The sequence below is a fragment of the Numida meleagris genome, chromosome 19, assembly GCF_002078875.1.
Source record: "Numida meleagris isolate 19003 breed g44 Domestic line chromosome 19, NumMel1.0, whole genome shotgun sequence".
Lineage (NCBI taxonomy): Eukaryota > Metazoa > Chordata > Aves > Galliformes > Numididae > Numida > Numida meleagris.
Genome location: NC_034427.1, coordinates 61,904 through 89,668, shown reverse-complemented (window position 1 = coordinate 89,668; position 27,765 = coordinate 61,904). Strand labels below are relative to the sequence as shown.

The 27,765-nt window shown below is 48.6% G+C and overlaps 1 protein-coding gene across 4 annotated transcripts in view; it reads left to right on the top strand.

The window, feature by feature from the left end:
- Positions 132–27,765, top strand: part of L3MBTL1 (L3MBTL1, histone methyl-lysine binding protein) — a 35,630-nt gene continuing 7,996 nt past the window's right edge. Inside the window, exons 1-18 of one of the 4 annotated variants that reach the window (XM_021416704.1) lie at positions 132–1,277; positions 13,457–13,644; positions 13,882–14,044; positions 14,844–15,067; positions 15,901–16,045; positions 16,205–16,343; positions 16,975–17,098; positions 17,729–17,825; positions 20,174–20,265; positions 20,903–21,007; positions 21,951–22,086; positions 22,588–22,688; positions 23,725–23,876; positions 25,124–25,200; positions 25,640–25,725; positions 26,305–26,415; positions 26,703–26,817; positions 27,028–27,127. In XM_021416704.1, coding sequence (XP_021272379.1) covers positions 13,909–14,044; positions 14,844–15,067; positions 15,901–16,045; positions 16,205–16,343; positions 16,975–17,098; positions 17,729–17,825; positions 20,174–20,265; positions 20,903–21,007; positions 21,951–22,086; positions 22,588–22,688; positions 23,725–23,876; positions 25,124–25,200; positions 25,640–25,725; positions 26,305–26,415; positions 26,703–26,817; positions 27,028–27,127 — 1,940 coding nt within the window. In that variant the 5' untranslated portion in view covers positions 132–1,277; positions 13,457–13,644; positions 13,882–13,908. Of the gene's footprint in view, positions 1,278–13,452; positions 13,645–13,881; positions 14,045–14,843; positions 15,068–15,900; positions 16,046–16,204; positions 16,344–16,974; positions 17,099–17,728; positions 17,826–20,173; positions 20,266–20,902; positions 21,008–21,950; positions 22,087–22,587; positions 22,689–23,724; positions 23,877–25,123; positions 25,201–25,639; positions 25,726–26,304; positions 26,416–26,702; positions 26,818–27,027; positions 27,128–27,765 lie in introns of those variants that run through there. The other 3 variants (XM_021416705.1, XM_021416703.1, XM_021416706.1) reach the window with 3 other exon arrangements.

Sequence of the window (27,765 nt, the reverse complement as noted above, 5' to 3'; positions counted from 1 at the left end):
GAGGGGGAATGGCCTCAAGTTGCGCCAGGGGAGATTCAGGCTGGACATTAGGAAATACTGCTTTTCTGAAAGAGTGGTCAGGTGCTGGAATGGGCTGCCCAGGGACGTGGTGGAGTCACTGTCCCTGGAGGTGTTCAAGAAACACTTAGACGATGTGCTGAGGCATGGTTTAGTGGGGTTATATTGGTGGTAGGTGGATGGTTGGACTGGATGATCTTGTAGGTCTTTTCCAACCTAGCTAATTCTGTGTTTCAATGATTCATTTGAATCTGTTTGAACCCCCTACTGCAGTATAAATGCGTTATGGGATGACTGTTTTCCCTGCTGTAGTACTGAGAGTTTATTTAAAAATGGGAAAGAAGGCAGTAGCAGCGGAGGAAACACCTGTCAGTTATTTCCTGATTGCTTCATCAGACTCCTTCATCTTTTTTAACATGTTAAAAGTTTTGGAGTGCGAAACTCTCGGCACGGTTAAGTCGCAGGAACTCACAATAGAAACAGCTTGCTCCTGTGCTGCCTTTGCCTGCCTGTTTCAGCTAGGGCCTAAGGAACTGCTGTCATCCTGCAGGTCTCTTATCTATTATATAAGAGGTAGGTACTTTACCATCAGTGATGGATTTTGATTGCTCTCCCTGCCTAATGTAACCCAATTTCAAGCTTAATTTTTGAGAGAGAAGAGTGAAAATACCGTTTAAGCCACCTCACTGCCCAAATACAAGGCTAGACTGTGGGACAGTGGGAGCCTGGAGCTCAGGCCCACGGTTAATGTGGATACCGAGAAGCAGCTTGCTTCTGCTTTAGGATGGGGGGAAAAGAAGGACCGGGAGGCAGAGACTGATTTACTGCTCACGGAGGTCCCGAGTGCAGCACAGCGGCCGCTGACAGCTGGACCGCGCTCCGAGCCCTCCCGGGCGCCTTGCCCAGCCCCGCGGCCGTGTGTGGGGGGGTGCCCGGGCGCTGCCGTCGGGCAGCTCCCCGAAATCGCGCGGCCGGACTGAGAACCGACAGTGCGGCGCTGAGGAATGCGCGGGTTGCTATGGCGACGGCACTCATTAAGTGCATACATTCCCAACCTGCCCAATTACCGCCCCCTCCCCCCGCATACTCTCACTCACGCACACGCCCGGCCCTCCCGGCGCGGGGCTCCGCATCTCCGGGCCGCGCGGGTGCCGCGGAATACGGCCCAACCCGCATCTGCGCAACGCGCTCCCGGCCGCGCGCGAGCACCGCCCTGGCTGGTCCGCGGGGCGCCCGTGCGGGAAAGCAGCGCCGTGCGGGTAAGCAGTGCGGCGGAGGGCACCGCCAAGCCCGGGCCTGCGGCGGTGCTTCCCCGCCCCGGCACTCGGGCCGGGCGCTGCGGCCCGCGCGGGTTTCGTCTTTTTTTTTTTTTTTTTTCCCTTTTTTCTTTCTCCACGAAGGCAGCAGCGGGCGGCGCGGCGTGACTAGGGGCAGCGGGGCAGGAGGTGGGCGCGGGCCGGGACCCGGCAGGCAGCGCCTTCGCGCTCCGCTCCGCGCCGCCCCCTGTAGACGGGGCGGCCCCGGCGCACCCCGCGGGGAGGGGAAACTCCGCCATTTTTGCGCTGCGAAAAAAAAGCCGTGCCCCAGGGAGAGCGGGGGGAGCGGGTGGGCGTCCCCCAGCTGAAGCCCATCGCCCCGGCCCGCAGAACAGCGGGGAGGGGAGGGTTTGCCCCGCATCGCCGCGCGCCTGTGCCATGGCACCGCGACGCGGTGTTTTGTCTTTATACAAACCGGTATTCCAAACAATGGGGGGCGTATCTTAAAATAAAAAGTAGGTACGGGTGCGCGTCTCTCCGGGACGAGGTCTTTTCGCGGCGGCGCTGCTCCGCACCGAATCGCAGGCGGCAATCCGTCCCGCCGCCGTGGCGGGGGCACTGCCGGGGGGCAGCGCCGAGGCATCGAGTTGCGTGATGTTGTTCCTGAGTTGCGCGTCTGGTCGCTGTGCCCTACGTTCCGTTTGGACAACCGCAGGCAGCGCCTTTACGTCATTTGAAAACAGTCGCAGGGGTACCAAAAAATTGGTGGTTTTTTTTGTCAAAGGTCCTGAAGTTTATCCTCAAATTCCTTTATCAGAAGGGAAAGCAAGACGCTTTTTTTTTTTTTTTTTGCCGTTTGCAGGACCGTGTTTAGCCAGCCTTTCAAAATGCATTACGTTATTTGCTGTTGCTTGAGCTTGCGGTAATTTAAGCTTCATTCTGAACGCTGCTGTGATTTGAAACAGCACTGATAAACTGCTTTTCACCTTGAAGACGCATATGCAACTCATTTAAATGAGCGGTCAAACCCACCAAAAATGCTTCATTTTCAACTTCTCGTGCAATTTTTCCTTTTGATTCCATAAATGCTGTGATTTCATCTCACAGACCATAAAACCTTTGGAGCGTTTTACCCCCTCTCAGCCACCTTCCTTCGGAAGAGCAAATGATGTCCCCACTATCTGCATCCGTACTTTTAAGGGACTCCTGGAACTGGTGATGATTCAGTCCCTTGGACTTAATGAAATTCACAGCTTTGATGACAATTTGCGCAATGTTATCCATGTTTAAAGCTTTTTGGCACATACATTTCCTCTTGATGTTTGGTGATAACCATCAGATGTGAGTTGCTGGCGGCACTGGTGTCATCTTCTATTAATTTTATAAGTCCCTCTTTCACCAGCCATCACTGGGCACCATCAGTAGCTGCGCCAGATATGTTGACAGGGGTTAAAGAAAACTGTTCTCATGTCATTTTTACTGCTTCATAATACAAATGGAGAGATTTGGTTGTGTCTCTCGATGGCAACAAAGCAGCTATTTCTTCAGTGATGTGATATTCATTATCAATACTTCTAAGAAAAATGGCAAACTGAGCCATATCTATAGCATCAGCACTTTCATCTGTTGCCAAAGAGTAAAGCTTGAAATGAGCAGTTTTTCTCTCCATATTTCTTTCTGTAGATTTTCCTGTTTCTTCAGTTTACCAAACACTGCTTAAGAAACACACGGTCAGTCAGTGGTTTTGATTTTTTGTGTGATCAGATATGTTTCTGCATGACGAACTTTTTTAACAGAGTCAGTCTGAGCTGTAACTCAAAAACAAACATTGAGATGGCACTTTTTCTCAGTTATGCTCTTTTGTCTTAATAAAATGCTCATTGATAGGCATCAGGTTTGGCAGCATGTTTTTGCATACAACGTCTTTTCAAATTGTAACCTTAGATAACAGATGCAATTTCGTTGCAAATGAAGCGTAGTGCCATATTAATCGTCTTGACAAAAAGCTACTCATCTGTCCGTTTTTCTGGGAACACTCTTCTTTCATCCACAGTTTTTCTCTTCTGGCATGTTTCCTGTTGAGACGACAGTAGGTAGGTAGAAATATTAGCATCGGCAGTCTCTGCGTTCTGCTCACCAAGGGGCAAAGTGCGTGCCGTGGGTACCACCTGTGGCAGCCAGGCATGGACGCAGGTGTGAACAATCCAAATCCTTTATTACAGGTTCTCACATCCCTTATATGCATTCACGAGTTTCCTCTTTTAACTTTCCCATCCACCTTTACATGCCAACAAAACATTCCACAAACACTTCTTAACCATGCGTGCAGGTGCTTATCCAGTCAGAGCCATGAGTTGTTCCTTTTGCTTTTCTCTTCTTCTGGAGATGTCCTTGGTTCTCAGCCTTGCTTTCCGTTTATGTTGCTCCGCAGCTTCTGCTCCAAATAGTCTTTTTTGTATCCCCATAACCACCCACAGGTTTCCACCTGACCTGGGGCGTGCATGTGTGTGAGAGGCAGATGGGCACTGCTCTGTGCTTACCCCTCTGCTGCATCCCCTTGTCACCCACACAGCCAGCGCTCAAGCTGCGCACAATTGACTCATGAGGAATATCACTAAAGGCACATAATAAAGGTTTATGATGGTGTGGGGCCACGTTACTGTCTGTCCAGCACCCCAGGTTGGGCACACCTCCCCGACACCTAGATGGTCTAGCATAGGCTCTGAATTTGTTTTTTTTTTTTTTAATTAGAAGATAAAAGATGGTATTTTGAAATGTTTGGGGGCTGTATTTCAGTTATCTTTGGATGCATCTCCCTGCTCATAAGCGGTAGGGAATTGCAGGCTGGGATGTTTTGGGCGGTGCTTAGAGCAGGAGTTGGCTGGCAAGGTCTCTGCTCATCCCAGGATGGCATAGGAGATCACTGGTAACTTTGTATTCTCCCTGTGTGTGCCTGAGAGCCATGACTTCAGAGCCACAGGCCCAAAAGCTGGTCTCAGTGACAGTGATGCTCCTAGAGATGACAGGTGGGAGAGAAGTTCCAAGTGTTCCCACTTTGTTAGTTGTGTCTGTGAGCTTGCCATTCCCTCTCCCATTTCTGTATGAGAATCATAGAATCGTTAGAGTTGGAAGGGACCTTTAAAGGTCATCTGGTCCAACTCCTCTGCAGTGAGTGGGGACACCTACAGCTCAATCAGGTGCTCAGAGCCCTGTCCAGCCCGACCTTGAGTGTCTCCAGTTATGGAGCATCCACCACCTCTCTTGGCAACCTGTTCCAGTGCCTCACCACCCCTATTGTAATAAACTTATTTCCTTATGCCCAATCTAAATCTCCTCTCTTTTAGTTTGAAATCATTTTCCCTTGTCCTATCACAACAGACCTTGCTGAAGAGTCTGTCCCCTTCTTTCTTATAGGCCTCCTTTAGATACTGCAAGACCACTCTCAGCTTTCCCCAGATCCTTCTCTTCTCCAGGCTGCACAGCCCCAGCTCTCTCAGCCTGTCCTCATGGGAGAGATGTTCCATCTCTTGGATCATTTTTGTGGCCCTTCTCTGGATGTGTTCCAACAGCTCCATGTCTCTCCTGTGCTGAGGACTCCACATCTGGACACAGTAATCCAGGTGAGGCCTCACAGCACAGAGAGTGGCAGGATCCTCTCCGTCACCCTGCTGGCCATACTTCTTTTGATGCAGCCCAGGGTACAGTTGGCTTTTTGGGTTTTGAGGGCACATTGCTGACTCATGCCCAGCTGTCACCCACCAGTACCCTGAGGTCCTTTTGGCAAGTCTGTGCTCCATCCTTTAGTCCCCCAGCTTGTATCGATAGCAGGGTTTGCCATGACCCAGGTGCCAGACTTTGCACTTGGCTTTGTTGCACTGCTTGAGCCTGTCTAGGTCTCTCTGGATGACAATATTCACAGCGTCCACGCCTAACTTGAAATGTGCAATACAAAAACAGCCTCTCATCACACTGAAGGACATTTCATCCTGTTTTGAGATGTAGGTAACAGCCACAGCACAGAGAAGAGCAATGGAGGCAGCCTCAGTCCACTCCAAACTTCACCCTGTGCTGGAGCAAAAACTTGAAGGGTTTTGAGGCTCTTATTTACCTCCAAAGGATTTATAATTATTATAGTAGGTTTAAAGCAGCAATCAGATTTGGAAGGGAAGAGGTATGTGTGCTTGCCTTTACCACTGGGCCAGCTGCTGAGTGTGCTTCTGTAACAATATGGAGCAAATACTATTACAGTGCCATTTGTCTCTTAAAACATCTGCTCTGGGCAATGCCAGATGACAGACGAGGATCCAAGGAAGCAGCTCCCAGCCTACCGTGTCTCCAAAATGCTGTTTTTCCACATGTAGTTTTAACATGATCCAAAGTATTGCTTTTTCTTAATGGTTTCGTTTTCACACTGGAGGTAATTAATAATCCATATCTCAGCTTGGAATCTCTCTGGTGGTTCCAAGTCTCTCTTCTACTGGGGAGCCCAGAACTGGACCCACCATTCCAGGTATGGCCTCAGCTGTGCTGAGCACAGGGGAGGTATCACCTTCTGGCACACTACTAATGCAGCCCAGCATGCCATCAGCCTTCTCTGTGGCAAGGGCATGCTGCTGGCTTGTTGTCAACTTGGTATCCACTAGGACCATGAGGTCCTTTCCTGGACCTTTTCCTTGCTGGGGACCACTTTCCAGACAAGTGGTCCCCAGCACAGACTAGCGCAGAACTGAAAGATGTTTTACTTTCTCAGAAGCCACAAAGCCAATAAGCACGTAATATTGTTTTACATATCGCTAATTTAAATCAATTATGTGATTAAAAGATACACATTTTGACTGCAGTGTGCTTTGTGAAGTGCTGATTCTTGGGGCTGTACAATGTCTCTCAGCTGTGAGCTGCTTTTCTGTGTTCTCCATGATGGCCCATTCCAAAGAGTGTAACCCTCCTCTTTGCAAAGGGATCTTCCCTTGGCTTTGCTGTGGGTTTGCGAGAGTTAAAGTATGAGGTCACAGCAGAGTTGGAGCCTCTTCTGCGTAGCAGCAATAGAAACGGCAGCTTTCCGAGTCCTGGTGCTGCTGGTCTAGGGCAGTAGTGTCCAAAGCCTAACATTTTTTGTTTGATGAGCTAGAAACTTCAGAAGGAACAGAAGCAGAGAATACTAATTGCCTTATAATGTGTTTTGTGGCCAGTTTCCTCTGTGTGTATAAGTATGTGTGCTGTGGTCAGCTGTCCCCAGTAAATTCAGCTCATTCTCCGTGCTGACACCTTCCCTTGTGAGGTGAGGGCAATACAGGGACCTTGTTCTCTATGTAGATTCTTTGTCTCCCAGACATGAAGGTTTTACTACTAGAGACCATTATTATGGAGACATCTGTCTTGCTGTCAAAACTGGTTGAAATACTCTGGCAGGGTCTGTTTGCAGACAGATGGCTGTATACGCATACATTGATTGCACATACATGATTGCAAAAACTGCTGTACTGGAGGAAAGCAGGCCAAGAAAGAGAGCGTTTCTGGATGCAAGTTTACTTGAGAGTTTGTGATAAATTATTCTTTCCAGCCAGCCTATTGTGGTCATCTCCGTGGGGACCACAAATCATCCATATCTGCATGGCTGGAGTGTCCTAGGATGGCATTTCTCCTTTTTGGCTTTTTTGTTAGACTCAGAACAGGAGCGTGAGGTCCTTTTCTTTCCCTCAACAGAAAGTAAGAGAGAGGAATGAGTGTGCATAGTTTGCAGAAAGGGATATACAAACCAGGTAAGGCACAGCACAATTGCTCACCACCAGCCCACCAATGCCCAGCCAGTCCCTGGGCAACAGCAGCCCACCCAGCCACTTGCCCCATTTTTATTGTTCTGCATGACACCATATCGTATAGGATATCCCTTTGGCCAGTTTGGATCAACTGTCCTAGTAGAGTCCCCTCCCACCTGCTTGTGCACTCCTAGCCTTCTCACTGGTCAGGGGCAGCTCAACTGGCAGATCTCCGAGTGTTGACTAACCAGGTGGCTTTTGCCGAATGTACCCCAATATGGTGTTTAACAGTCCATTGTATCATTTGATTTTACTGGAGGCTGTTGCATAATAGGGGATGTGGTATACCCTCTCAATGCCATGCTCCTTGGCCCAGGTATTTATGAGGTTGTTCTGGAGATGAGTGTTGCTGTCTGGTTCAATTCTTTCTCGGGTGCTATGTTGCCAGACGACTTGCTTTTCAAGGCCCAGGATAGTATTTCAGTGGCTTTAGGGCATGAAATAGATTTCCCACTGTCCAGTGGTTGCTTCCACCATTGTGAGCGTATGATACTTGCCTTGGTGGGTTTGTGGTAGTGTGTCAGCCTCCATTCTCCATTAGACTTCCCCACTGGCCATATGGCACTACTAAAGCTTAAAAGAGTGACTGAGTCTTCTTGATTACTCCTTGGCTCACCAGTCAGCTAATGGAGGGGAATGTGGGAGTGTCGACTGGCACAATATTGTTGCCAGTGCATTGTTGTGGCAGCAGTCATTACCTGCTGTTTGTCAACCATCAGCAACCCCAGAACAGAAGGGTCATTCAAGATGCTGGGCAAAGTAGACAGATGTTTACTCTCCATCTCCAGGGCAGCTATACCAAAAGCCCACTGTTAATCTTTCGGGTCCTTGAAGTATGCCGAGGATGCATGGAGCCTCTGGGTCAGTCACAATGGAGTGCTTTTGCCACTCCTTCCCAGTTTGGCTTGCTTTGGCATCCAATACAGTTAGCTCTTGGGATCCCCCTGTCACTCCAGAAATACAGATGGATTCTGTTTCTTTATAGTTTGATGACATTAGAGTACACTGTGTACTGGTGTCCTCCTCTACTCTGCCCTCACAAGGCCCCATCTGGAGTACTGTGTCCAGGCCTGGGTCCCCCAGCACAGGAAGGATGTGGAGGCGGAATTATTGGAGCAGTTCCAGAGGAGGCCCATGAAGATGATCAAAGGGCTGGAGCACCTCTCCTATGAACATAGGTTGAGGGAGTTGGGCTTGTTTAGCTTGGAGAAGAGAAGGCTGAGGGGGAGACCTCATTGCGGCCTTCCAGTACTTGAAGGGAACTTACAAGCAGGAGTGGGACCGACTTTTTATATGGTCTGATAATGACAAGACAAGGGAGAATGTAAAAGAGGGGTGATTTAGATTAGATGTCTGGGGAATTTTTTTACTCAGAGGGTGATGAGGTGCTGGAACATATTGCCCTGGGAGGTTGTGGATGCCCCATCTCTTGAGGGGCTCAAGCCCAGGCTGTGTGGGATCCTGGGCAGCCTGATCTGGTCATTGGCAGGGGGTTGTAACTAGATGATCTTTAAGGTCCTTTCCAACCTAAGTCATTTTATGATTCTAGTTGGAGTAGCCATTATTTAATTATATGTAATAATGTAATAAATGTAAGCCAGAAGTCCCTCCATTAAGATCAGAAATATGGTTAGCCCTCCTATTCTGTCTAGGGAACTGCCCAACAGAAACTGGAGCAGTAATTTTCCTCTTTTGGCAGTTGTGTTATTCTTGCAACTCACACACCTGCCCTTCTAGCTTCAGAATAGATTTTTTCTTCCTACTTTCTTGTGTTTTCCGCATGGTCATGCAGATAAAACCATGGAGTGGGACTTGACAAATACCCACTATATCCTCTCTGATGAGTAGAAGAACTCTTCCTCCTAGTAGCTGAGATACTGGTCCATACAGGTGGGAAAGAGGATATGCTCTCTTTGAGTTGCTGGACCCCTCAGGCAGTTTCCTCACAGCCAAGAAGCAGGCCCACTGGGAAGGGAGAGGTTTTCTTTGCACTGTTGGTTACTTTCCATCTTTCCAGCACACTGGCATATGATGGTTGTGTGCTCCATACAAATTTCTGCCTCACTGATTGCATGCACGGGCTTCATCTGGATCTTTGGTTACCTGCTTGTTATCCAGGTGACCATAAGTCATTTCCAACACAGCTAACGTGCACAGCACACCTGATGGAGGTGCAGGATACCTTTTTTTCATGGTGATCCACTTGCCTAGGTGACATACATCATCTTCTTTAAAGGAATATGATGCCCGACAGGAGTCACGTCCAGAGTCTGAGGGCTTGTGGCCCTTTTCCAATCCCCTTGTCAGTGTCCTCTTCCCTCGGGAGGGATTCCAGCTGCATAGCTTCCCTGCATGGCTAATAGCCCTGTTATCCTCACATCAGAGTAACCAGGAGAGACAATGTTCTTGCCTGGATGACGGCTGAAATCCTTTCATGTTTCTCACATCTCAGTTCTGTCTCTTCCTCCTCCTGTTCTTGTGATGGCCCCGCTGCAGAGTAGCCTGCCTCTTCCAGTTCTTCCTCCTGGTACCCGCTAGGAGAAGCTTCTTCTTCCCCTACTAAGTGAGCTGACTTCTTCATTTGTTTCTTCTTGATACAGCAGTGACTGATAACTGTGGAGGGCAGGCTGTCTGGTTCAGCCACCATCCCTGTAGTGGAGGTTGTGTTAGCCACAGTGTCTGTCAGCAGAGGTGGATTAGCTGCAGGGCTTGAATTAGCTTGCAGTGTCTGTGCTGGGAGTTGGATTAATGTTGAGTATGGCTCAGTAGACATAGGCCAAGCCCCAGCATGTTTGTCCTGGTTTTATCTGGAACAGAGTTAATTTTCTTCAGAGTGTCTGATATGATGCTATGTTTTGGGTTTAGGAGAAAAGAACAGTGTTGATAAAACAGCAGTGTTTTAGTTATTGCTGAGCAGAGCTGTACAGAGCCAAGGAAGTTTCAGCTGCTTGTAATGTTCTGCCAGCAAGGAGCTGGGGGACACAGAAGGAGCTGAGAGGTGACAGAACCAGGACAGCTGACTTAAACTTGCCAAAGGAATGATCCATACCATACAGTATCATGCTGAAGATTGGGGTGTTGGCCATGGGGGGCTGCTGTTGCCTGGGAACTGGCTCGGCAGTGGTCGGCGGGTAGTGAGCAATTGCTTGTAAATATATACAAGGGATGCTATATTTTATGGTGTAGGCGCAAAACATCAGAGGCAGATGTTGGTGGGATGGCAGTAGAAGTTGAACCTTCCCACCAATATCCCATTCCATTTTGTTGTGATATGGCAGATGGCAGCAGAGGGGCAGTCTGACAAAATGGTATCTGATGTGGGAATGCAAAAGTGTGGAACTGAACTCCTCCATGTGGAAAAGAAATGTAGCCATTGACATTCATCCACATTTGCTGAATGTTTATGAACACCAAACAGTGGATGCTGGCACAGTGAAGCAATGGGTGCCAAGTTTCAGCAGTGGCAACAGCAGCAGTGGGGCACCTCTGCTGGTGCAGATTTATACCAGCGCAGCATGCAGGCTCTTGTTCATTGCTGGCAAAAATGTATAGTTGACGGTGGTGACTATGTTGAAAAGTAATGTTTTGTAGCTGAGAATGTGTTTTATTATATAGTGCTATTTGTATCTGTTGTAGTTACCTTGGACGTAAATAGGAGGCATTGCTTTTGGAGCACACCTTGTATATGTGTATTATTATTGTCATTACTATTATTTCTCTCTTCCTTTTCTATTTTAGTAAGTAGTTTTTATCTCAGCCTACAAATTCTACTTTTTTTTTTTCTGATTCCCTCCCCTGTCCCTCTGGCTGTGTGGTGCTGAGCTTGCTGCTGGGTTAAACCACAACAACGTTGCAGTGACTTGTGTGCTGCCAACATTTTAACAGTTTTTCAATATTTTGCTCTTGTTCAGACATGAAGTTCCAAAGCGCTGGCGGTGTCCACTGCCTGAAACACCTGCCTGTATCCTCTCATACACCCTGCCGCTTGTAACTATCCTGCTTCAGGGCAGGTCTCTCCATGATATTCTTAAATGGTTCTTTAGCCTTAGACAGAACCTGAAACACACTCTGGATACATAGCAATAGTTTGCTTGTTCGATCATTCCAAAGATATTCAAAATTCTCAAGAGCTGTTGTAAACTAGCCTGGAGGAGAAGAGGAAGGTGGAGGAGAATAGAGAGATGTCCTCTGCAGATTCCTGTGGAGAAAAGGTAGAAAGTGTATTTAGTAATAGTTTCATGAAATAGTTTCTGAAGTACAAGGATGCCAGCAGTGCTGAGTACAAGTACCAGATTAGGCTCATGGCCACTGTAACATAAGCAGATGTTATATAAAAACTGAGGAAGCCAAACCCAAACTTAACCCAGCTCTCAGAGATGAGAAACAGTTAGAAAGGGGTTACATAAAAAACCTTGTGAGCAAATAAATCAATGTTAAGAGCAATGAAATCTGTGTTGTAATTGACAACTGTTAAATGAATATAGTACTTGCAGCAAATTACAAACACATTTTTTCTAACACACTCAGGTTAGATCTGTTGTTATCTCGATCTGTGAGGCTCCATTGTGGGTGCCAAAAGGACTGTTGTAGGTAAATGCAGTGGACATCTCAGCACCACAGAGCCTATCACCCACTTTCCCACAGTGGGATAGGGAAGAGAATCAACGAAAAAAAGAAGTAAAACTCTTGGGTTAAGGTAACAACAAATTAATAGGAAGGAAAAGGAAGGAAAAATAATAATAATAATTTTTTTTCAAAAAAAGCAAAAAGAAAAGAATACACAAGATGAATGATGCACGATACAGTTGCTCACCACCTGCTGACCAATGCCAAGCCAATCCCCAAGCAGCAGCAGCCCCCCCAGCCAACTCACCCCATACAGCATGATGCTGTATGATATAGATCATCTCTTTGGCAAGTTTAGGTCAGCTGTCCTGGTTCTGTCCCCTCCCAGCGCCTTCTGACTCCTCTACAGCTCCTTGCTGGCAAGGCAGCAGGAGAAGCTGAAATGTCCTTGAGCACTATTGATGAACAAATAAAACATTGGTATGCTGTCAGTGTTATTCTCATCCTAAATCCAAATCACAACACCATACCAGCTACTATAAAGAAAATTAACCATCAGCCAAAACCAGGACATCACCAACAAAAAAATGTGTGGGTCACTCCAAAAGCAGTGCCTCCTATTTATTTCAATAGAAACTGCAACAGATACAAGGAACACAATAACGGTATTTGATTGAGCAAATTCTCTGCTACAAAACACTATTTTTCAACTTAGTCACCACCGTTAGCTATGTATTTTTACCAGTGATGAACAAGAGCCTACATCCTGTGCTCATAAAAATCTGCACCAGTGGAGGTGACCCACTGCCACTGTTGCCACTGCTGAAATGAATGTTAGATTGACTTGTCTCAGCTGTGGGCCTGTTCTCCCTGACATCTGACAGAGGTCCCACTCAGAGAGAAGGGTTGTCCAAAGGGATGTGTGCCAGTGCCTTTGCTCCTGCTGCAACAGTGATGCTAGGGCAGATCATAGCTGCAGCTGTGCTCCTGCATATTCTCTTCTCTCCCTTTTTATTTCTTCAGATGTTCTCCATCTGAGGTATTTCACAGCAGGTTGAGCTTCTTGGTGCTTTTCTGCCAGTGTTTTGAAAGCTGTGAGTTGCAAACACTGTCTCCAACCCTAATTCTCACTCCTTTGGAGGTGAGGAAGGAACTATTCAGCCTGTCTGTTGTTTGGTGCCCACTCTTGTTCCACCGCTGAGGCTCCTGGACATTATGGAACAGTGAACCAGAGCAGTGCTCTGGGACTTGGTGTTATTTGTGCAGGCAATATCTCAGAAATACTGAATTAAAAGTTTAACTATAGTTAATGTGAGCTATGTTGGTGATAAATTGTTGTCTAACAATATGGAAGCCCATGAGGAATGGTGGGAGAGCTCTGAGAGCTGCTGGTTTTCAGCTATGGCAATGGTATGTTTACAAATCCACACCAAGAGTGCTCTCATTGGCCTTGGAGTAGCTTTTGGCCTGGCCTGTGGTGTCTGGGAAGGGGAGCAAGTACTGAGCCATCATGGACAGGTCCAGCTGAGAACTCAGATCACCAGGCAAGGCCTGAGACCATTCAGGAAGATTCACCATCTAGAACCTAGGCAGACTAGGTTCTGTGACTACAAGGAAGGCCTGAAGTCACGCCAGGCTCCAGACTGGCAGGGGATGGTCCCCCCCCCCAACCATTCACCTTGCCTACTCCTTGAAATTCATGGCTGAACATCACTGACACTGTGAGAAATTCAGTTGCATGCAATGAATATTCCTCCCGATTAAATCTTGTTTGTGAAATTCTCTCTTATGGCCAGTTAGAAGAAAATCAAGAGTCACTGCACAGTTGGAGAACTGAAAGGTGAACTTCAGGGACCTCTTTCTTCTCCAGTGTGGGGTTCACCAAACCTCAGTCATGATCTTCATCTGAATGGTATAGACCTCAGAGCCCGGAGCAGCATTGCTTGTAGCAAACCTGCTGCACTCATCCCTTCTTATGGTTGTGCCAGGTAAGAAAAAAACAGTGATGTTCGCAGGCTGGAATCATGTAACATGGGCTTTACTAGGTCATGTTGTGACTTTCATGCTCTTCTCTTTTGGGATAAATGGGCCTTTAATACATCTTAGAGAAATGCCTCGTGAAAGGTGGTGGAAAGGGAGAGACCATTTTCCATGGTCTCTTTCTCACTTCTTTTTGTTGTGTTTGTGCTACCAACTTGATTTCTTTCATGCTTACTGGTTTCCAGTATCTCAGACTGTGCCCACACAACGTGATGGACAGCAGGGCAGAGATGGAGGTTGTGAGAAGCACGAAGGGGAATGCTGCTGGAGAGGTCAGCGTCCATGTGGTCACCACTGAGAGCACTGTGCAGAGCACCCACCTGCCAACGACTGCCTTCATCTTACCAGGTATGTGGTCTGATTTTTGGGTGGTCCTTTGTAAAGCCAGGAGGTGGACACAATGACCCTTTCCAGCTCGGGATTTTCTATGATTCTATGGTTGTCCTGTCTAACTGGGCTTCCCTAGCTTTCTCACTATGCATTGATACCTATCACACTTTTTGTATGTCTGTGATCCTCCCAAACCTTGGGAGGCAAAGTTGTGCTGCTGTTACTGTCTTAGAAATTCTCTGTGGCTATCTCACATCACTTGGATAGTTTGTGGCTGATCAAAAGCCCTCAACTTTTGAAATGAAGCCCTGATCTATGGCACTGACCCTGTGCCAGTGCAGTGCAGTTTGCCTGGGTGCCCACTTTGCAGAGCATATGGGCTCCTGTGTTGCAACTCTAGCGCTAATCTGGCCCAGCTGAGCAGTGTAGAAGCAAATGTCCTAATTGTTCCTCCTCCTGATCTCTTGGTTCCTGCTGTGGAAAAGCCATGGACTGTATAGTGCATTCATTGAGCAGCCCAGAAGCTTACTGGCACACAGCTACAACATGGCATTCTGATCATGGGAGCAGGCTGTAGTTAGGCTGAAGTAAGACCCCCTGAATATGGATAGTGCCACCTCCTAGCACCACCATCTCTGACTGCAGATCCTCTTGGGCCACACTGCCTGCACGAGTGCTTTGAATGTGATACTGAGCCCCTGGCTGGAAGATGATGTCTGTTACTTGAGGCTGCTGTGGTTCCTTTAAGATTTGTTTGCATCAGCAAAACATTCTGTGTATGTCTCTGGTTGGTTGTTTCTTTTCTTCCCCTCTCAAGCAAATGCCACTGCCATCAACCTTCCTACAAGCACCTTAGAAATCCAGAGATTCCCCAGGGAGCCACAGAGAAACACAGGGGCTCAGAGGCCAGAGAAGGGAGTAGGGAGCGAACCCATCACAGCCACTGTCATCCCTCAGATCAGCGGGGTGCAGACCTGCAACACAGTCCGTGTGCTGGAGTGGAAAGATGGGGTAGCTACTTTGCCTGGGAGTAACCTGCGGGTAAGTGTAACCATTGCCCTCCTCCCACCCTTCTGCTGCTCCCTCCAGCTGCTTGCCCTTTTACGTGGCAACTGTCAAGCCTGTGCCAGCCTGGGACCTCTGGAATATGATGCAGGGCCCTGGCAGTATCTATGGCCCAGATGGAGAATCCTTCAGCTGTTCCTGCTCTGTGAGGATGCTCATTCCCCATCCCTGTGACTGTCCTGCACCATGTTGTGAGCTTAGCAGAGAACACATGTACATGCTGTGTTTGGGGCTGCAGCGGTCTGCCCTGCACAGGGAGTCAGAGGGATGCTACTTTCTGTGTGGGGCATTTTGCCTTTGTTAGCCATGTTGTGGAGTTGGCTCCCAACGTAATCCTGCACTCACCCTGAAAGCAGCAGCCTTGCACTCATCAGACAGCTTGTAAGTGTACTGAGGCTACTGAGTAGTACGGAATAGCTTGCACAGAGTGCACTGATTTCTCAGCTTCTATTTAGTCCCAGGGCATCACATCACACTGCCTTATCAGTGCTACCAGCTGGTGCTGATCACACCAAAGTGCAGGCAGACTGCAGATGAGGGCTGGGGTTAGAGCCTTTCATGCTCCTTCCCTCTTCTTGTACCATGTGGGGCAGGCTCAGCAGCCAGCAGGGACTGTGTGGAAGGGCAGCAGAACAGATGACCTTTGTGCTCACCTCTGTCATTGGAGGAGCTGCCCTCTTTCTGGACACATTAATCACCAAGCCATGCCCCTGTTATTCTCAGAACTCATATACACCCACTAGTTATAAAGTTACATTTCTATCCTCCTTGTTAACTTTTTCCCTCTGTTTTTCGGTTCAATGGCATAGTTTCGAATAAATGAGTATGGGACGCTGAAGGTGGTGAGTGCTGACAAGATGCCTCCAGCAGAAGCTATAAAGGAGGGTCATGCGAAGAAAGATGGGGACTCAGATGTGGCACCCACTAGCAGGGACAATAGTATTGTTGCTCAGGGTAAGAGCACCATAGTGGTACTTCTGGGGGTGGATAACATCATCCAGCATGTGTTGTCTGGCTTAGGACATAAGCAAGGCAAATGTCTCCTGCTTCCTGCTTTTTTTTTCTTTCTTTGCTGCTCTTTGGGCCTCACTATTCCTCTTCTCTCTGACTCAGATGTGCCAGAGCAACCCAAACTGCCTACAGGAGATAGCATGTGCCACTGTGATACCTGTGGCCGGAGACATGTGTCAGATGGAGCCTGGGAAGGCAGGGGTTTCTGCAGCGAGCATTGTCACCAGCAGTTCAAAGAAAGGTAAAGGAAGGGGAGTTTGCTCCATATCTGTCTATCTGTCTGCCCTCTCTCCCCTAGTCAGCGTGCTTCCAGGAAGAGATGCAAGCTCATCTATCTCTGGCAGGTTCTGAGGATCCCACTTGTTTCCATCTTCCCTGGAGGCAGGGTGCCCAGGGTGCAGTGTGGGGGAGATAACGATTTGTTCCAAGGGGCAACAAAAGGTGCAGGAAGACAGATTTTCTCTTGCCCAGTTTGTGGCCTCATAAACATGCATCCGTTGGGGCAGGACTGCTCTGGGAGTTTGCTACAGTGGGCACTTCAGGCTGAACAGCAGTGGGAAGTGTGGATCGCAGGGGCATTTCCAACTGTTCTGCTTACTGACATGTGACTGGTTTTCCAGCATCTCTGTGGATCCATCCCTAGGTTCAGGTTTCCAGTACTAGTGTACGAGGGTAGTTCTGCTCTGTATTTTGTTCTGACCTCTTGCCAGCTTTGGCACTAAGAGGAATGTATACGTTAGTCAGGAGGAAAGGAATGGTGCGCAAATAGGAAATGCAACAACAGCACTTCTCCAGGAGTGACTCCCTTACCAACGCCACAGATATTGCTGCATACTGTACCACAGTGGTTTACTTTCCTTTCCTCTGTGTAGGTCTGTCATTGTGGAAAACTCTGCCAGCAGCACCAATGCCACTGAAATCCTCAAGCCAGTGAAGAAACGAAAGAGGAAGGATTACCAGAGCCCTTCAGAAGAAGAATATGAATCTGAGCAAATGGTAGGAAGGAGGCAGGATGAGCATGTGTGTCTGGGCCACCTGTGTATGCCCTGTTAGTGTGTGTAGCTCTCATCAGTGTTTTTCAGTATGGCAGTAATACTGCCATATTAGCAGTATGCTGAAGGGGTAACCAGAAGCTGTTAATTCCAAAAAGACTTGAATGTATGGACTATCATGGCTTCTAAACACTTGGCTGGCTGTTTGGCATACTGAGTGCATGGGAATGTTCAGTGTTGGACACGTTCTGACTGGGCTGTTTTAGGTAGTGAATGCTCTCAACTACTGTCTTGAGTCTAGGCCACTCTAGAGTAGAAGTGCTGAAGAGAGCACCTATCTGTGTGTGATGTGTTTCTGGGGGACTGGATTGTTTGACAAGGCAAAGAAGCCGTAGTTGCCAGGCCTGGCTATAGCAGATCCACACCAGATGTGATTGCTACCACACAGTACCAAAATTTCCCATCATCAGATCGATCTTGCTGGCTTCCCATTTCTGGGCTAAGTACCAGTTGAATCTTGGACATTGTTGGAGGCTCATCTTGGCCCTTGGCACTGGTGTTAAGGTACGACATACAGCATAAACCTCTGCCAGAAATCCTGCCATCTAACACTTTTGTCTGCTCTTGTGTCAAGGAGGAAAAGCAAGAAGAGCTGAAAAACTCTGTGGGAGACTCTGCTATCAGCAATCCAGAGGCTGACGCTTGGAGCCAGCACGGTACAGAGGGGCCAGGTGGGTGGTGGGATGAGCAGTCCTCTGCCACAGCAGTGTAGATGGGAATGGAGCTGCATGGTGAGGGCTGCAGGGTCCCACTGCAATCCTGCGGGGCTGAGCCAGCGTTTTGGTGCTCCAGCAGTCAAGCACCAGTGCCACACATTGGTATGTTCTTGAAAGCCTGTGAACTCCTCTGCTTGATTGATCCTGCTCTCTCTGTCTCTTTCCCTTTCTTTCCTTTCCTCTCTTTCTCCCCATGGAATGGTTGCACCCTTACAAGATATGGCTGTGTCTTCTTTAGGAGCTGTGTTGTACTGTACAGTGCTTTCTGGTCCCTCCCTTTGGGAATCAACCCTCCCTTGTGGATATTCCACTCTGAGAGGTGCTGTCCTGAGCAGTAACCTGACTGTGCCTTGTCTGGCTGTTCCCTGCTCTTTGGATGGTCTCACAGGGAACTTCCCTCTTGGGATCAGGAACTCACAGGTTTGAATGCTGCTCCTGTAGGTCTTGGCTTGTAGGAGCACAGTAATTTGGGATTGTCTCATCTCACAGGGATCTATTCCTAGAATGAATCAGAACGAATCTCAAACACAAAGCTGTGGTGAAATCAGAGGGAAATTGGACAAGCTGAGGGATGCGCTGTTTGCTTGCTTTTTTTTTTTTTTTCACCTGGTCGTGTGACAGGGAGGTGAGGGAGGAGAGGAAAACTTGGGAAAATACTGGAAGTAAGCATTTATGGAAAATATATTTTCTTTGAAGTGAAAGGTCATACTTGTTATTTTAAAATGAAACTATTCCAGCTCCGTAGCAAAGTGCAGGGACTGTAACAGGTTCTAGATTGTGAAACCCTGATTTTGAACAGATCCAGAGGAGGGCCACAAGGATGCTCAGAGGGCTGGAGCACCTCTTCTATGCAGACAGCCTGGGCTTTATCAGCCTGGAGAAGAGGAGGATGAGGGGATACCTGACAGTGGCCTTCCAGTACGTCAAGGGAGCTTGTAAGCAGGAGAGAAATCAACTTTTTACATGGATGGATAGTGATAGGACAAGGGGGAATTGATTTAAACAAAAAGAGGGGAGATGTAGATTTGATGTTGGAGAAATTTTTCATTGAGAGGGTAGTGAGGCGCTGCCACAGCTGTGGATGCCCCATCCCTGGAAGTACTATAGCTGAGGCTGGATGAGGCTGTGGGCAACTTTATCTAGTGCCTGATTTAGTGCTTGGCAACCCTACCCACGGCAGAGAGATTGGAACTAGATGATCTTCAAGGTCCCTTCCAACCTAAGCCATTCTGTGATTTTATGATTCTATGAGTACACTGAGTAAAACACTACTGAAAAGAGAGGTTATACATGCTTGCCAGGTCCTTTTCTCTACAGTCTGAGTCCTGAACACGTAATCTTCCCTGCTGCTTACAAGTAAGCAGTGCTGCTTACAAGTAAGCAATGCTTATTTTCTCATGTTTTAGAAGTTCATCAGTGGACAAAATACACATCTGGATACTTCGGTGCAGCAGACTAGGTGCACATTCTGTCCCTAAGTGTGTTTGTCACTCTCTAGAAGCATGAAATTTGTACTCATGCATTCCCTGAACATATTTTGCTGTTTTGGATATTGTCTTCTTTAAATGAGTATTATAAAAACCATTTAAAAACCGTTTGGATGTGGTGCTCAGGGACATGATTTAGCAGTGAGTTGTTAGGGTAGTATGGTTAGGTTGTGGTTGGACTTGATGATCTTGAAGATCTTTTCCAAGCTGAGCAATTCTATGATTCTATGATTCTATGAGGCTAAATGCATCTCTAGGGAATCAGAGTGGCTCTGGTGTCTGAGGAGGTCTCAGGTGGATGTGTCAGAGAAGATAGCAGAGCTCATACCTCTGAAGTGGTAGAGGAAGGTGTTTTGACTGGCTGGGAGCCTCTTGCACCGGGGAGTGATTCCCAGACCTCTAGATGGATTGTGCTGGCTGTCCCAGATCTGTCAGCACTCCGGCCATTTCGGATGTACTGGCTGGAGAATGGGTCACAGAGGTGTCCTGATGCTTTTTCACAAGATGGCTTGTCTGTCATGGTAATTAGGTGCCTTCTAGAGTGCTGTACAGCAGCAGAAGACATTTTGGTTACAGGGACCTGTGTGAGAGGGGGGATCACTTGGCTCTGTCCCTCTTTGGGCAGTTGGCCAGGTTTGCTGGAGATGGGGCTCTGGTAGGACAATGCTGAGCTTTGCAGGTATGCAGGACTGTGTATGAGAGTGGCATGTGGCCCCAGTGGGACCCATGCGCTCACCTGCCCCAAGGCAGGCAGGGCCTGGGGCTGGAGCGGAACCTCAGCAGCGCCTCTTGTGTGTGCGTTTGTGCTGCGCTCAGGTGCCAGCGAGGAGAAGAAAGAAGGCTGGTCTTGGGCGTCCTACCTGGAGGAGCAGAAAGCTGTCGCTGCCCCTTTAGATCTCTTCCAGGATGTGAGTTGGGATTTTCCTGTCTTTTTCCCTCTTTCATCTTCTCTTTTCTGTACCTTTTTCTTCCCCACTCCTCCTCTTTCTCCTCTATTCCTTGCTTCCCTATTTAGTGGGGTTCCCATCTTCACTTGGAAGTGACCAGTCAGCCTCCAGCTCTTGTTGACCCCAAGTCCTGCTCCCCAGCAGTATGCTGTCCCTGTCCCAAGCACCCTGTGTCTGCCTATTGCTCTGGCTGGTTGGTGGAGCCCTTCCAGTCCTTCCTCGAGTCAGGCCTGGGCTCTCCTGAGGCCATGCAGGGGATCTGCGTCCCCACCTCCCATTGGTTGATTGCTAGGGTGCAAGAGGAGCCCACACCCCGTGTCCCACTCCCTGTCAGCCTAGGGACACTCTGCCCTGACAGCAGCGAGACACAAACTCGGAGGAGTTTGTCTCGGAGTTTGTCTTCCTCCACAAAGGAGGTGGAGGAAGGTGTTTTTTTTTTATGTGGAAAAAGCAGAACAATTTGGCCAAAAACATAACCTGTTGCCCACAATCTCCTGGGCCTAGCAGCTCCCGTAGGCTGATGTTTGTTCCTTGGGATGGTTCTAGACCCATTTACATCTGCCATTCTTTTACATTGTAGTTTAATTTTTGTTTCCAGTACCAAGTAGCTTCCCAGCACAAGAATGGCTTTAAAGTGGGGATGAAGCTGGAGGGAATTGATCCACAACACCCATCTATGTACTTTATCCTCACGGTGGCTGAGGTAAGGTGCCTTTGCTTTCTGCATCCTTCTGCCCCTCCTTGTGCTCCTCGTTCCTGCCCAGTGGGAGGCTCTGCAGGAGGGGAGGTGCTGCTGGGAAGCTGGTGGAGAAGGTGCATTTAGGGCCCTCACCTGCATTCTGCTGCCAGCACTGCATGAGATGAGCTAGCAATCCATCACATCTGTCAAGCAAATTGGTGTTTCCTTCTTGTTTGTAAGGGCAGGAGATAGTGCTGTGGAGCAGCTGCCATGTACTGGCCTGGTTATTCTCTGTACCACCCTGACACAGTGAACCATGGGGGAAGAAATTGTGGTAATGGCAACAGATTCTTACTTTTGAGTTGATGCCACTCAGACAGGTCTGACCATTGGAGATGAAAGATGTGGAGGTGTCCCGCTGCTTTTTCTTGTGTCTGCAGAGGCCCTCTGGCTCTGGGATTCTCCACTCAGTCACTTGTCATGCCCCCAGATCAGACTTGCCTTGCATTTCTCTTTGGGCCAGCAGGCAGCCAGGAAAATCACCCACATGACAGTGGACACTGTTCATGCTACTGGAGAGATTTCACCAAAGCAACATGGCATTTAGCTAAATCTCTGTGCAGACATCTCCCACAGATGCAGAAAAGGGAATATTTGCACTCACTGGATCCATCAGATAAAGTGAATACAAAGATATTTTACTGTGGCATCTTAAGCAGCAGCCTGAAACCCCCTACTCAGAAGCTGGCTAGCACTGGCCTTGTACTTACCTTGCTCCATATTGAATAGCTCTTGGGTCTGGCATCCTGATTTGTGCACTGGCATACGATTTTGGTTTCTTAAGTGCTTGGCTTCCTTAAGTGCTATGCTGAAGTGGTGTGTGGAAGGGGTGGTGGGTGCAACATGCAGCCAGGGACAGCAGGAGGTGTCCATGGTCCTTTCCTTCTCCTGCCCTTCCTGTGGGTAGGTGTGTGGCTATCGGATGCGTCTCCACTTCGACGGCTACTCTGAGTGCCATGATTTCTGGCTGAATGCTGACTCTCCTGACATCCACCCTGCCGGCTGGTTTGAAGAAACAGGACACAAACTCCAGCCTCCAAAAGGTAAGAGTCTTGGTTGATGGGCCTTACTGAAGGAAGGGGATGAATAACAGGCCCCCAGTCCAAGAGAAGGAGATAGGAACAGGATGGCTCCCTGGGTTCCAGGAAGGATGATACTGTGCTGGGTGTTGCCACAGGACACCACTTTAGGTACCCATCAACATTAAACTTCTCTGCTCTCTCCCATTCTGGGGCAAATCCCTGTTGCCTGGATGGATCAGGCTGGGGCCCAGTGGCTGTGCTACCCCAGCCTGGGTGCAGTGCACTCCTGGGCAGAGGACCAGCGCTCTCCAGCGCTGAGCTGTGTTTCCACTCCAATGCTAGCATTTCGTAGCACCCCTTTGAAGTCAGACACTGGCCTAAACCGCAGGCTGTAGGTGCTCAAGGACTGCTCAAAACCCTGCCCACCCTCAGCATGAGGGCTGGCTGGATTAGGATGTCTGGGCTCGACCATAGGACCTCTTGTCTCCCTGTGAACTTGCTGCTCTCATTTCTCTTCCTGAGGGGTTTTAGGTTATAAGGAAGAAGAATTCAGCTGGACAAACTACCTGAAGATAACAAAGGCTCAGGCAGCTCCTAAGCACCTCTTCATGATCCGAAACACTGTGAGTAGCAGCTTCTCCTCCCTGTCAGAGCCTGCACATTTGGGGTGACTCCTCTCCAACTGAATGTTGGGCTTTTCTCTATCCACCCCACACTTCTCAAAGCCACAGTGCATAGGGCCAAGAGAATGAACTGTTTGCGTTGCTTATCAAGATGTGGTGTGCTTAGCTGCTGAAGATCTTTACCTTGGACACAGGCTTGCTGTGCCCAAAATTGGAGCTGAGCTGATTTGCTTTTTCATCTGGGTCCATCTTATGGACCATTAGCATCTGTCACAAAGGTATCGACTGGGGAGAAATAGGTATTATTCTCAACAAATATTTTGCCAAAGAAAACCAAACAAACTATTAACGTTCCATAAGTATAATTCTTTTGTCTCTGTTTTCTGTCTTCATTATTTCTGTCTCTGCCTTTGTTTTTCATACGGCAGCTTGGGTAAGGGAAGTGAGAATATAGTGGAATGTAAAATGCTGATGGTTTCTTTTCAGCTGCAGAGAAAACTAAACCTACTGATAAATCAGTCTCTTCAAGTTATTTACTGTGGCTAAGTCCATGAATGGATGGGTTCCCTGCTGAGGTGGGGATGTGATCGCTGCAACAATCCCATTAGAACACCCGAGACAGTGTTTTCCACAGATTTGGGATCCAGGAAATAAAGGCAAGGTAGGATGCAGGGCACTGTCCCAGCTCTTCCTACCAAACCTAGGGCATTAGTAACTGCTAACACAGAAGGAACATGACTAGACTGGAATCAATATAAGCTGGAGGCAGTTTTTCTCTCCTCACAGAAGATCCTGAGGTTTTGAAGACTTTTTCCTCTTTCTTTGTATGGCCAGAGTTAGTTAATTACCCTCTGCCTGTTCTCTTATGTACACGGGAGGACAGTGCCCTTCTGTGACCCTAAGTGGCCCTAGGCCTGCCTGCAGGCCTGAGAGGGTCTTGTTTTAGGCAACTGCTCTCTTGCAGCAGGCAAGGGAAGTGGTGAAGAGGGTGCTGGGACTGAGGCTGTGAAAGAAACTTGCCCCTTTCTCCTCCCAGCATGAGACTCCTCCGGGCTTCGAGGTGGGCATGAAGCTTGAGGCTGTGGACCGCATGAATCCTTCCTTGATCTGTGTTGCCACAGTAACTGATGTGGTGGACGATCGCTTTTTGGTGCACTTCGACAACTGGGATGATACTTATGACTACTGGTAAGTGCACAGAGGCTTCTAGGGTCCCAGTACCAGCTCTCAGTAGCACCTTGCTGCTGCTTCAGCAAGAGTGATGAGGTGCTTTAGAAAACATAGGACAATACCGCAAGCATGCTGCTGCAGACCCAGCAACAATCTGACCCTGTTGCACTCATAGACTGACCCAGTAACAATCATAGAATCGTGTAGATTAGAAAAGACGTTCAGGATCATAAAGTCTAACCGTCATCTGAGTCCCATCACTAACCCATGTCCAGAGGTGGAGACTCAATCAGTTCCTTGGATAGACTGTTCCAATGCTTGACCATCCTCTCCATGAAAAAATTATTCCTAACATTCCATCTAAACCTCCCCTGGTGCAACTTGAGACCATTATGAGACTGAGGAAGAGGGTCACCCACCTGTGCTGGAGTGTAAACCTTTACCTGTCCACTGTCACTTTCTGGGATGTTGCTGTGGCCTTTTAGTTAACATGGGGCTAAGACAGGTCTGATCACAAACATAGCCTGACCCTGATACCCACTTGGGCATCAGAAAGGGTTTTCTGCAATGCAACTGAGGCAGAGGCTGAATACTTACTCTTAAAAAAAGAGTTCCTGAGCTTGTGGGTAAGGCATTGTTTGCCTCTGTTGGGTGTGAGTGGAGAGGTGTCCCAGTTGAGGCTAATTTAAGCTAAGTAGCACAAATAGGATTCTGCTTTGTGGCTGAAGCCCTCTGATACCCTCTTACTTTGCACCCCAAGGAGCTGTAGGGCTGCAGCAATTTCTGTCTGTGGCTGCTCCTTGATTGCTGGTGTTGGGTACACGAAGTGCTTCATGCTCTGGTCCAAGGCATACCTCAAGTGTTCTGTGACATACTAGGAGCTGTGACCAGAATGTGAGCCCCGCCGGTTGCCCAGATTTGACTGCTGTGAATTCTGAAAGACATGGCATGTCCCCCTTCCTGCAGGATTACTTTTCCCTGGGCAGCTCTGACACAGCACTTCCATCCAACGCACATTCATGTCCTGCTCTTGTGAGATGGAGTACCCTACTCTAGCCCTTGCCCTGCTAGGGCCTAGAGTCCCCTAGATCACTCTGGGCTGAAGGTGCTGTAGAAAGCCTTGGTTTCTGCAGGGGCTTTTGCTGGTGGTGTAGATCTAGACTGTGCTACTTGCTGGCCTATCCCAGGCCCTGGCAGCCTGCACAGTCTAGCAGAGGTGACACAGGTGTCTCAGACCTATATAATGGTTTAGATGTATTTTCTAGGTGTGACCCCAGCAGTCCATACATTCACCCAGTCGGATGGTGTCAGGAGCATGGCAAACCCCTCACACCTCCTCAAGGTGAGTTGATGGATGGGGAACACAGCCTTCAGTGGCACATCACCTCAGAGACAGGCTTTCTGGGGTGGGACGGGATGCCTGGGGAATCAAACCCCATGGCCTGTGCTTGCGTGTAGGCCCAGGCAGTTTCCTTCAGCAAGATCATGGCCAAGGAGGTGGCGTGTACAAGAGTCTCTTGTACATGTGTTCAGGTCCATCATGATGTTTGTGTCAGGCCAAGTGGAGAGGTCCGGAAGACACAAGCTATGTGCGCAAGCCCAAATGTTTCTGCTTTCCTGCACCCTGGATTTTGTGGTCCAGGGCAAAATAGTAGCACATCTCAATGTCTCTTAGGTTTCCACATACCTGGCACAGGCATGGTTGGTATTTCTAGGCCTTCTGGGTTACTTGCTGTCTTCCTGCTGGTGTGTATCTCACCTTCTGCATCTTTCCCTTCTAGATTATCCTGACCCTGATAACTTCATCTGGGAAAAGTACTTAAAAGAAACCGGAGCATCTGCTGTCCCAACTTGGGCCTTTAAAGTGGTGAGTGCCACATCATTTGCTCCATTGTACCTGGGCAGGAATTCAGGTTTTCTCCATTGTCAGGTCTTCACATTTATGAAAAGTAAAGTGATGTTTAGCATCTTCTTACTACAAGCCTGGGATTCAGATCTATGCTCAAGGTTCAGAAGTGAAGGCTGTCCTGGGCAAATAGTTCCAAATGGGGAAAAATCGCAAGTATGACTATCACCTCTGCTAGACAGAAGCTGTGAGATGGGAAATCACTTAAGTTTGCTTGATAGCTGTCTCCACTTGCTGCAACAACAGCTGTGTCCAGCCAAGTGCAGCTGTGCTATAGAATCCCCAAATGACTCTTGAAGGCCTTCTTCCCTTGGTCGCAGCCTTTCCATCTTGTTAAAAACACAGCTTAGATCTGGGAGGTCAGTTCGCACTCTCCTGGTAGCCAATATGAGCAGCAATGGCTCTTACCTGGACAGGACAGGGTATAGGAGCTGGGCTTTGGGAACATGTGTGCTTCTGGGAAAGCAAAGTAGTCTGGGAGTGACAGGATCCTGGAACATGGCCCTACTCGGTGCTGACCTACACTTTCCCTTGTTCCAGCGCCCACCCCATGGCTTCTTGGTCAACATGAAGCTGGAGGCAGTGGACAGGAGGACTCCTTCCTACATCCGAGTGGCCAGTGTGGAGGATGTGGAAGATCACAGGATAAAAGTGGGTTCTGAAGTCTCAGTGCTGAGCCTGGGTCCAGGTGCTGTGCTGGCTTGCTCTTGCCCTTCCTAATTCACTGCCAGTTGCAATGGCAAAGTGTATAGAGGTCTGTGGAAGCACACAGTGCATAAGGTGGCAGATGGCAAGTTCCAGTGCCTGGATCCAGGAGTGGAGCAGAATCTTGTGCTGCAGTTCATGCTCCATCGCATGCTGTCTGCTTATAAGACTTCGGAGCTGCTCACGGGGGTACACTGAGGTTTGAAGGGTGACTTCTCTGCTTATTTCCCTAGATCCATTTTGACGGCTGGAGCCACGTTTATGATTTCTGGATTGACGCAGATCATCCAGACATACACCCCATAGGCTGGTGCTCAAAAACTGGTCATCCACTGCAGCCTCCTCTTAGTAAGTTCTGGGCCTGGGGCAATGCCTCGTATCAGGGCCCAAGTGTGGCAGGTCCCCACAGTCACCATCATCTGCCCACGTGCAGCCATTGTGCTGGTCAAGAGTGGGCAGGGAGGAACGGCTTCCGCTGGGAAAATCCTCCTGTTTGGTGCAGGCTGGGGTGTCTGGGGCTGTGTCTACGACAGTCTGTCTCCTGTTCTTCTGGTCTAGGGCCAAAGGAACCAGCCTCCTCTGCTCACACAGGCTGCCCAACCCTGGGCTGCAAGAACATCCCTCATACGAAGAGCTCCAAGTACAGCTTTCATCACAGGTGAGCTCCCCAGCTCAGCTCAGAGGGGCAGATCTTCCCTGCCAGCCCTGTGCCAGGGCCTTCCTCTGTGCCTGTCAGCAACCAGCCCTTCCTTGCATCCACCCTGTGCCTGGCTCTGCCCCTGGAGCCTGCTGGCAGCATAACTACTGATGAACTGGTGCTTTCCTTTGTGTACCTGTCCTGTGTCCTCAGAGCTCCTGTGGATGCTCTTCATGTTCATCTGCAGTGGGTCCTATAAGCCTTGTAGAGGATGGCCTTTATGTACTTGCAGATGATTGCTGGCTTTGAGGATAATACTCCTCCCACCCCTCACCTTTCACTGTGAGGTTGTAAGCTGGGAAGTACTGAGAGGGGACATCTCCTTCAACGCCTTGTCAATTGTTTGCTTGACCCTTTTCAGGGGAAATCAGTACTGGTGTAGTGCTGATCCCAGCATGACAGGCTGTCATCAGAGCAGAGGAATGAGTATAGCAAAGAGTATTTGAGAATGAGGGAGGCAACTCTGGCTTGCAGGGGTTTACTTCCTGGGCACAGTCATGGCACATGCTTTATCCTTAGTCTGAGGCTAATCTGGATGCCTGTGAGGAAGCACTCTTACGAACCCCACTGACCTGCTTGATCAGCATTCTGCTGACTTG